Consider the following 11,518-nt stretch of genomic DNA (forward strand, 5'->3'; position numbering starts at 1 on the left):
TCCCCAACTGAGGGCCAGATCTGGCTGGATAAAACTGTCAGTTGACCCAGAGTCAAATAAGCAATTGGTGTAGTGTTCATGCACTTTAATCAGTTCCATTGCTCTGGTGAGGGGATGAGAGCATTGCTGGTTTAATGTTATTGAAGCAGTTGACAGGGGAGTTTTGCGCGATGACGTCACGCAACGGGATGACGTAGTCAACGCTCGAGGAGCAGGTTGGAGGACATCCCGGAAGTGCTGTTGTGGCGGCGTTGGCGGGTGAATGGTAAGTAGTGGGGTTTGTAGTTGCTCGCGATTGGCGGTGGGTAGGTCATTGGTCGCGGCGGTCGGGCCCTGGCGGTCGTCAGCATTGGACGTTAGGGTGAGCACCTGGTTGGCCGCGGGGGTGGCTGTGGCGGCGGTAGCGTCGGCCCCGGGGGTGTCTGTGGCGGCGGCAGCAGCGTCGGCCCCGGGGGTGTCCGTGGCGGCGGCAGCAGCGGCGGTAGCGTCAGCCCCGGGGGTGGCTGTGGCGGCGGCAGCAGCGGCGGCGGTAGCGTCGGCCCCGGGGGTGTCTGTGGCGGCGGCAGCAGCGGCCCCTGGGGTGTCTGTGGCGGCGGCAGCAGCGGCCCCTGGGTTGTCTGTGGCGGCGGCAGCAGCGGCGGTAATGTCGAGTGTTCCGCACGGGGGCGAGAGGCGGGCCATCACCATGGTTGCGACGGTGGGTTTCCCCTTCCGGGTTCGGCGTCTCCGTGACGTCAGGCGTTGCCGTGCAGCGGAGCCCTCGCTCTCATTGGACGAGAGCTCTGGGGAAGAAGAGTTTGAATGGGAAAGCGGCGATTGGGCTTCACACGAGGCACTGTGTTTGCTGGCGGCCATTTTAGACCTACAGACTGCAGCAAAGTGGCCGTTTTTAAGGCACTTCTGACACCTGGCTTTTCTTGCTGGGCACTGGGACCTGCTGTGCTTGTCCCTCCCGCAGAAATAACATTTCTGGTTCACACGGGGCAGTGTAGCAGCAGCCGACAGGCCGTCAGTTTCTCTTGGGGTGGTAGGGTAGAAGGGCACTCTACTCACATCAGATCGAGGGGTCCAGTCCCTAGAGAGCTCGGTGGACTTTAAGGCTGCATCCTCCATTGTGATTGCAATCCGGGCCACGTCCTCTAGTTTTTCTACCCCTTGTTCGAGCAAGCGCAGCCTCACGTCATTTGATCTGAGCCCAGCCACATAGGCATCCCGGACGAGGTCATTTGTGATCTCGGCAGCAGTTTTGTCCACACAGTTACAGTCCTTGCCCAATGCCTTTAATACTTGTAAATATGCCCTGCTGGACTCACCGGGCTGTTGCTTCCTCGACGCAAGCACAAGCTGGGCATGAACTCTGTTCACCGGTTGATCATACAGTCCTTTCAGTACCTTTATGGCTGCGGTGTAAGTGGTCTCACCCTGGATGTTCTCGTAGACTCTCAAGGACACCATAGACAGCAATGCTGTTAGACGCTGGTTATCCTCCTCCACCTCAATGAGTCTCAGGAAGTTTTCAAAGTTCAGCAGCCGGAAGTTAAAGGCTTTGAAGGCTGTAGCTGACTGTGGGTCGATATCAAGTTTTTCTGGCCGAGTTAAACGCTCCATCCCTTTCAAAAAAAATTCTTTTTGCTAATAAAATTGTAGAGCTCGTCGAAAGAACCAAAGACTTGTTGATCCAAACCAAGGCTTTTATTAGCAAAAGACCGGAGCTCTTCACAGGTGGCCGACCAGTCCGGAATGATCCGACCTGGCTAGGGACACAACCCTTTAAGGCCCAGACAATAGGTGTGGCTTAGCTCTCAGCCAATCGCTGTAAGCACAGTCTAGATACAGTAACTATATACACTATGTACATTGGTGATAGACCTGTACTATCACAGGTTTATACGTGTATTTTGTCTGCCTGGGGGGGGGGGGGGGGGAGGGAGTGGTACTTCTGCTCCCGAAAGTCATATGCCACTTGTGGTTTATACCACACCCATTTGGGTTTTTGGGAATTAACCACCACAAGGTGGTTTCCTAAGGAGTTAGGGGAGGTGGGGGGGGGGTGAAAATTTGAAAATTATTTAGTATCTATTATGTAATATTATACTAAGTCAATTTGAAATGAATGTATGGAGATACTATAAATAAATTTCGAAAAAATGACGAGGAATTGTGGGTGATGTGGACATGGCATCGAAGAGATATTGAGGCCAACAGAGTTAGAGAAAGACTACGAGAATTGCACTAGGCTTGAATGGCCTGGTGGCCAACGTCTGCTCCTGTTATCTTGTGTTCTTGCATTATCTCAAAGCTCATATTCTCCAGTAACCCTCATGCATGCGTTCATGTGCACAAACACAAGGACACTGAGACAGACAGACAGACACACACACACACACACACACACACGTACACACGAATGCACACTGAAACACACACAAGCACAAACAGGCACTCAAATCTACATACGAACACAGATTCATGAATCTGGACACGTAGACACAAATAAACACACATGCACATGCAAACACACACGTACTGACTGAAACACACATATTCACATACATAGACGCTTCAAGCACACATGCACATAGATTGAAAGAAGAAAGAAATAATAAGACAGACTGACAGAGACAGAAAAGAAGAATTTACAGCTGTACACTTTCCCCACATCCAGATATTATTTGCAGATATCTCAGCTAAATTTTAGTCGTATATTTTATATACGTGCAGCAGATCGTTGATTTCTGCAGCATCGCGTTCCCACTATACACCCACACACAACCTCAAACAAATATACTTTAAGACAGGCTTTCGGGAGGAGTTACATGATGGAGTAGTGGCCGGTAAGGGAACTCCAGCCCTCTCCAGAAAAGTAAAAAAAGATAGAGAAAAAACAAAGGCACAAACATAAAAACCACAACAAAGTGAAAGTAAAAGTGTGGAGAAAATGGCAGCGAAGAAAGAAAAATCAAAAACAATAGGAAGAAAAGAAGAAGGAAGGACGTCGGAGGAGGAAGGTGAAGGCCTTACCGGTATGAGGAGGCCCACTGTGCAGAGAGAAGCCCGCTCCCTGAGGTCAGTGGAAGCCCCGAACTCGGGACTACAAAAATGGCTCACGGAGCCAAACAAAAGTTTGCAACCGCGCATGCGCAAGACAAAAATAACACTGACGGGAGGGGGGACCAGCTGAGGAGTAAATCTCCACAGCTGAAACAGACAAAAATAACACTGACGGGAGGGGGGACCAGCTGGGAGTAAATCTCCACAGCTGGAACAGACAACTAGAACATAACAGCAAGAGGAAAACATAGAAAATAACGAGAACAAGAAGGAAGAGAATTAAAATAAATCAAAGAAACAACAGATGACCAACCCAGAGGAAGAAGACCAACACCAAGACACTTTTAATAAAAATAAGAAGACCAAAAATACCCAAAAAAATAAAACAAACAACCCAACAAGAAAACCAGAAGAGACAGAGGTAAAGAACACAGATCCTGGAATGGACTCAGAAGAAGAAGAGGAAGAACACAGAGAAATGGAAGATGAAGGGAAGGGCAAGACAATGGATATATTTTTTTTAAAGAATATATGGAATCAGTAAAAGAATGGCAGTCACAAGAATTCAGTGAAATAAAAAGAAGAATAAAAAGTACAGAAGAAAAAGTGAATAGATTAGAGATGATCATGACAGATATAGGAAAAAGAATAGACAAGGTGGAAGAACGAGAAACAGCCATAGAAATGGAAGTAGATGACTTAAAAAAGAAAGTAGAAGCATCTGATAAAAAAGTTAAAGAGACACAGGAGCTGTTAGCTCAGGGGATAGATATAAAGGAAGATGAAGAAGGCAAAAATATGAAAGAATTTATAAAAGAATGAATCCCCAGGGTCCTAGGGAGACCAAAATTACAGGAAGAAATGGAAATAGAAAGGGCACACAGAACATTAGCCCCTAAACCACAACCACAACAAACACCAAGATTCATTCCAGTAAAATTCCTAGGATATACAACAAGAGAAAATATATTGGAGAAGGCAATGAAAAAAATAAGAGAAGACAAAAAACCACTGGAATACAAGGGTCAAAAAATTTTTTTCTATCCAGATATAAGTTTTGAACTCCTGAAGAAGAGGAAGAAGTTCAATGCAGCAAAAATGATCCTATGGAAAAAAAGGTTATAAATTTATGTTAAAATACCCAGCAGAACTTAAAATAGTTATTCCGAGGCAGCAACGCAAACTATTCTCGGATCCGGAAGAAGCACGAAAATTTGCAGAACAACTACAAAACAGACAGAGAGATGAAGAGATGTAACAACAACAAAATGACAACAAACTATGTGTATGTGTGTATGTATGTATACATATATATATGTATATATAAAAAATAGACTATAGGTAAGAACTAAGAAGGGAAAGAAAGGAAGTAAGGAGGAAATTAAGAGGGTGACCTTTGTTATATATGAAGATTAAAATCTTTTATGGGGGGGCTGGGTGGGGGGGGGAATAACAGTCACTGCGAAATCAGTTAACTCGTGCGAGTGGATTCGCAAATCCAAATGGAGAGGGGAGATGTGGTTGCCCGACAAGGGACAAAGGGCAACTCAGAAAGGGGAGGGACTATTGGGGTTAAAGGAATCTTAGATATGAGAATAGTGGAAATATTTTATGTTTTAGAAATGTTGTCTTATAATGTGTTCAAAAAAAGAAAGCAGAAATAGATAAGAAGGGAAGGTGGTGATGAGGAAACGGAAAGGAAAGAAAACAAAGTATGAAATGACTATGTTGAACTATATGACTTTAAATATTAATGGAATACACAACCAAATCAAAAGGAAGAAACTGTTAAATTTAGTGAAAAAAGAAAAAATTGATATAGCATTCGTACAAGAAACACATCTAACTGAAGTGGAACACAAGAAATTAAAGAGAGATTGGATAGGACATGTAACAGCAGCATCATATAATTCAAAAGCCAGAGGAATAGCTATATTAATGAATAAAAATATACCAAACAAAATAGAAGAGGAAATAAAAGATCCAGCAGGTAGATATGTAATGATAAAATGTCACATATATTCAGAATTTTGGAATTTACTTAATGTATATTCACCTAATGAAGAAGATCATAAATTTATGCAAGATATCTTTTTGAAGATAGCAGATATGCAAGGGAACATACTAATAGGAGGGGATTTTTACCTTAATTTGGACTCAAACATGGATAAAACTGGGAAAAAAAAACTAACAGAAAGAACAAAGTAACTAAATTTATAATTAAATCGATGCAAGAAATGCAATTTTTGGATATATGGAGGAAACAACACCCAAAGGAAGAGGAATATTCATATTATTTGGGTAGACATAAAACATACTCAAGGATAGACCTATTCCTGTTATCAGCCCACATTCAAGGGAGAGTTTGGAAAACAGAATATAAAACTAGACTATTATCGGACCACTCACCCCTGTTATTGGAAATAGAGCTAGAGGACATCCCACCAAGAATGTATAGATGGAGATTAAACTCCATGCTACTTAAAAGACAGGATTTTAGAGAATTAATTGAACGACAAATTAAAATGTACTTTGAAATAAATACGGAATCAGTGAAAGATAAGTTTATATTATGGAATGCAATGAAAGCGCTCATCAGAGGGCAAACAATAAGTTATGTAACTAAGATGAAGAAGGACTACAATCAGGAAACAGAACAGTTGGAAAGGGAAATAAATATAGAAAAAGATTTAGCAATAAAGGAAGATACAACTAAAAGAAGACAATTGGCAGACAAAAAAATAAAATATGAAACACTACAAACATATAAGGTGGAGAAGAACATAATGAAGTCAAAACAGAAATATTATGAGCTAGGAGAAAAAACACACAAAATTCTAGTGTGGCAGCTTAAGACAGAACAAACTAAAAGAATGGTATTGGCATTAAGGAAAAAGGACAAACAAATTACATATAATCCAACGGAGATCATTGAAAACTTCACGGTATTCTACGAGCAACCATATCAAACTGAAAACGAAGGGAAAGAAGACAAAAGAGATGAATTTCTAACTAAAATTGAACTACCAAAATTACAAACAGAGGAGCAAAATAAATTAATAAAACCATTTGAAATAGAAGAATTACAGGAGATATTAAAAAAACTACTGAACAATAAAACACCAGGAGAGGATGGATTCCCAATAGAATTCTATAAAACATTTAAAGACTTATTAATTCCTCCCCTCCTGTAAGTAATCAACCAAATTGATAAAACACAAAGCATACCAGATTCATACAAGACTGCAATAATTACAGTAATACAGAAGACAGGGAAAGATCCACTTGCACCAGCGTCATATACACCAATATCTCTACTTAACACAGATTATAAGATAATAGCTAAACTATTAGCAAACAGATTGGCTGACTATGTACCAAAAATATTAAATCTAGACCAAACTGGATTTATTAAAAAAAGACGAACAAAAGACAATATCTCTAAATTTATTAACTTAATTCATGCAGTAGAAGGAAATAAAACTTGAACTCCAAAACAGAGAAGGCCTTTGACAGAGTAGAATGGAATTATTTATTCAAAGTACTACAAAAATTCAGCCTACCAGAGAAATATATTAATTGGGTTAAAGCATTATATAAGGGGCCATTGGCGAAAGTGACAGTAAATGGATATATATCAAAACAATTTAACTTAAGCAGATCAACAAGGCAGGGATATCCACTATCTCCCTCACTGTTCACATTAGGTATAGAACCACTAGCAGAACTGATAAGAACAGAAAATTAAATAAGAGGGATAAAAATAAAAGAGAAGGAATATAAAATCAGTCTATTTGCAGATGACGTTATAATATACTTAACAGAACCAGAAATATCAATAAAAGAATTACATAGGAAATTGAATGAATATGGAGAAGTGTCGAGGTACAAGATCAATGCAAATAAAAGTGAAGCAATGCCAATGAATAATGCGGATTTCTCAACGTTCAAGAAAGAATCGCCATTTAAGATGACTTAGGTATACAAATAAATAAAAACCTCGGCCATCTATATAAACTCAATTACCATCCATTAATGAAAAAATTACAAGATGACAGAGCATTGGAAAGACTTACCACTAACACTGATAGGAAGGATAAACTGTATTAAAATGAATATTTTCCCAAGGATTCAATACCTATTTCAGTCATTACCAATACACCTAACAGAAAATTCTTCAAGGAGTTAAAGAAAATAATAAGGAAATTCTTATGGAAAGGCGGAAACCGAGGATAGCACTAGATAAATTAACAGAATGGTACAAACAAGGAGGCTTACAACTTCCAAACATTAAGAATTATTATAGAGCCGCACAATTAAGATACCTATCAGATTTTTATCAAACAAGGGAAAAACCAGATTGGACCAGATTAGAACTAGATAAAATAGGGGAAAAGATACCTGAACATATACTATATAAATGGGATGAAAAATTGGTGCAACGTAGGAATTCACCTGTATTGCATCATCTGCTCAGCATTTGGAAGAAGATTCATGTAGAAAGGAATAAAACAAATTACCAACTACCAAAACTAATATTGATGCAAAATCAGCTAATCCCTTTCACAATAGATAACCTTTCCTTCAGAGACTGGGAGAGAAAAGGAATCAAAAGAATAGAAAATAGTTTTTTGGGAAATGAATTATTATCCTTTGAACAAATGAAGGGCAAATATAATATAACTCACGATGCAATGTTTGCATACTACCAACTGAAAACATACTTGAAGGACAAATTGGAAAACAGTCTGAGGTTACCAGAAGGAAGCAATTTTAAATATGTGATTACAGACACAATGATAATTTAAAAATTTCTAACAAACATGTACATCAAACTGCAAGAAAAGGAGAACGAGGAAACAAACGGTAAACCTAAACAAAAATGGGAACAAGATGTAAACATAAAGATAAAGAATGAAACATGGGAGAAGCTATGCTCCAGAACTATGAGAAGTACAATAAACACGAGGTTACGCATGATACAATATAAGTGGATACACAGGCTATACATCACACCTCAAAAGTTAAATAAATGGGACCCAACGGTATCAGACAGATGTTTTCGCTGTAAAAAGGAAACGGGAACAACAATTCATGCAATCTGGACATGTGAGAAAATGAGAAATTTTTGGGAAGATCTAAACCAGATATTAAATAAAGTCACAAAAAGCAATATACCAAAAAAAACCCAGAGATCTTCCTCCTAAGAAATACAAGAAACAAAGAATTTGGTCTCGATTTGGGTGGAGCACAAAAAAAGATTTGTTATGATAGCCCTAGCTGCAGCAAAGAAATGTATTATGTCAACCTGGAAATTAGAAGATAACTTGAGAATACAACAATGGTATATAGAAATGAATAAATGTATTCCAATAGAAAAAAAAACAAATAATTTAAGAAATAACATTACAATATTCAAACAAATATGGGAGCCTTACATGAAACATAATAGAGAAATGCTACCATGGACTTCCACCACCTAAAATGACAGAAGCAGAAGAAAACGAAAAGCACTGACTCAGTGGAATTTCTTGTTTATTTTTATTGAGTGATAACATTGTTTAACGGGTTTAATGTATCTTATAGATTGAACTTAAAATAAATGGGGAATGGGGTGAGGGAGGGAGGGAAGGGAGGGGGAAAAGGGGGAAAAACGACACTGTATATATTTAAGAAGAGAAATGTCTATATATCTTGGTCAATATGGTTATAGTGTGAAAAATTTAAAAAAAATTAAAAATTACAGGCTTTCTAATTCTTTCAAAAATGTTACTTTGGCCCAGTACATTTCAACACCAAGCTGATTTATACAGTTTAGAAGTTGTGTGTGTGTGTGTGTGTGATTGGGCCCCGACAACATCTCAGAGCGGGCGAGGACGGAGGCGCGTCCAGAGGTGCGACCGTTCCAAGTTATCCAACACTATTTCCATTTCAACCGGAGTGGTGATGCCGAGGCGAAATGTAACACCATTTCTTTCCATCATTCAGCAAATTTCATGATCCGACACAGCGGGTATTTCACCGCGTTCTTCAGCTCTTCTCTGAATTTTCTCTGAGACACAGCGTAAATACACGTGTTGGCGCAGGAACTGAGAAGCTGCAACATTATTGATATGCGTTCGGTGACGTAACGGGGATCATCGACAGAGTATGTGAACGCCTTTGCAAGTCGCCGATAGATGTAAAACACCACCTGTGTCACCCACAACAAGATGAAGCTGCCGGTGATACTAAAGAGTAAAACTATCGATTTCCTTCGATTCTCAATCTCGGGATCCCTCACAGTCTCTCCGTTGCTGCGACTCCTGAGTCTCCTGCGGACTCCACTGGCCGCTAAAATCTGTCTGACCGTCAGAATATTGAGGAACAAAATGAGAATGAACGGGACACCAGGAGTTAAAATGCGATGAAATATCTGAAATGCCGCCCAAGCTGGGGCCAATAAGAAGCTCTGTTTCGTGACACAACCCCATGGAATATTGTCAATGAATTGACTAGGCCCGCGGCTGATGTACCAGGGCACTGTCTCCGCAAAACACAGCCCACTCACAGTCCCGATAACAAACGCCGCAGTTCTCTCGGTGCAATATTTTGTTTTCAACTGTTCATGACAAATGTTTACAAAGCGGTCAACGGTGAAAGCGACCGTCAGCCAGACGGAGACGGCTGTAAATGCAAAGACCAGCCAAAATATTAATCGGCAAACCGGGGTGATGGTGAGGAAGGAATGTGGAAAATAAATGCCAGCTGTCTGCCGCAGCAGAGGGTCGGAGAAAATGACGAGGAGATCGGCCGCTGCCATTCCCACCAGGTAGCGAGTGATACATTTGGAGAGACCGCACCTTCCTCGGGACAGGATTACAATGGCCACCAAGTTCACTGGAAGAGAAGAGGAAAGAAGATAAAATACGTATCTATTCAGGAGCCAAAGTGACAGTTTGGCGGATGCATTTAAGTATCCACATTTTTTTTTGCTGCATCGTTTCATGGATACTAAGTCCTGGACCTTTGACAGGGCAAAACGAAGCGAAAGACAAGTGTCTGATAATTCCTGTGGATTTCACACTGTATCGATGTAAAGCAGTGGTTTACAAACTGCCTCCATCACCTGCTGTATTTGTCAGGACCAGCAGATGAACAATGCCTTCTGCGAACGAATACAGAGATTCTCACGGTGCAATAACCGACCATCGGCCTGCATAAAGCATCTGTTCTGTTTGAACAGAATTGCACATGCAGTGAAACTGAAACAAAACTAAAGGCGCAAAAATGCCGATTGTCCGCTTTTTATGGGGGGGGGAGGAGGTTTCAGGGAAGTGGCAGCGGGAAACCTATTGCCGCGATTTGAATTAAATATCAATTTCCACCAACAGCAGCAAAGCGAGCGGCTTACCGAGAATTCCAAAGGCTGTAAGAAGAGGATAGTAAATATCTTCTATCCGCCAGATTACTGCATATCCCATTTCAGTGAGAAGTTGTGACTTCTGTTCTCCCGCAACCCACAGCTCCGACAGACACCCTAAGATGATTAATTCAAATAAGCTCCAATTTATACAGAGGATCAGTCCCTGGGGACAAGGTTGCATCGCCAATTGGTCGTCGTCGTTCCATTCATTTGAACGAACAGTTTACATCAACGCCAATGCCGTTGTTATTTATGCCAGATTCTACACAATATACCACAGATACACCACAATATCCGGCATCACGTCCGGTGCATTTCTATTGGAAATCAGAGCATCTCCAAACAGTTACCGCATCCGAATAACACAAGATTCAGAATCAGTTTATTATCTTGATAATAAAACAGGGTTGCAATACATGAAATAGCAGTTTGCCTGCTGCATGGCAGACAAATACGTAAATGACAGGGTTTGCCAAAGCACCTCTCACAGTTCTTACAGTCAGACATAGAGCTAGAGAGGGAAAAGCTAAAGTCAATCGTCCCCCCCACCCCACCCCCGCCAGAATCACCGAGTGTCCGTTAATTCCCCTGCAGCGCTTCCTCAACCCCCGCAGCCACACAGAGTCCAGCTCAAATTATTGGCAACACAAGCTCCAGATCCGAATCTCCAACAGAGTGAGAAAGGCTTCATCGCGCTCAGAACCTCCTTGCATCGTGATACATGCAACCCTCATGACAGCATTAGCCATTCTCCAGCAGCCCGCAGCCGGCAGCCTGTGCTGGATGTCAGCCGGAGAGTCGCCCCACTTGTCAGTCGCCGCCGGTCGTATCCTCTGCTTCTCCCTCTTAAACGGGGGTGATCTTCCCGTCCTCTGGCGCCTTGCCCCATTCCTCCGCTTCCTCCGTGTCTGCAGCCTCTGCGGCTGCCGGTTAATAGGCCGATAAAAGCCGGATAGGAGCCGACGATACTGCAAACGGTACTGCATGAGTGCGCCTGCATACATTTCACCCAGACCTTCATGAAGGCGTTAAGCCCGAAGAATTGTTTCAGCACAGTATCTT

The 11,518-nt window shown here is 41.5% G+C and overlaps 1 protein-coding gene across 1 annotated transcript; it reads right to left on the bottom strand.

Annotated features, from left to right (window-relative positions):
* Positions 1-9,031: 9,031 nt before the first annotated feature.
* On the bottom strand, positions 9,032-10,963 carry LOC138756760 (probable G-protein coupled receptor 139). The gene is made up of 3 exons (XM_069923144.1): positions 10,807-10,963; positions 10,445-10,570; positions 9,032-9,930 (listed from the first exon to the last, which is right to left on the bottom strand). Exons 1-3 carry the CDS (start codon positions 10,961-10,963, stop codon positions 9,032-9,034), a joined length of 1,182 nt encoding a protein of 393 aa, XP_069779245.1.
* Between the last annotated feature and the right edge of the window lie 555 nt (positions 10,964-11,518).

Source organism: Narcine bancroftii, chromosome 3, assembly GCF_036971445.1.
Source record: "Narcine bancroftii isolate sNarBan1 chromosome 3, sNarBan1.hap1, whole genome shotgun sequence".
NCBI lineage: Eukaryota > Metazoa > Chordata > Chondrichthyes > Torpediniformes > Narcinidae > Narcine > Narcine bancroftii.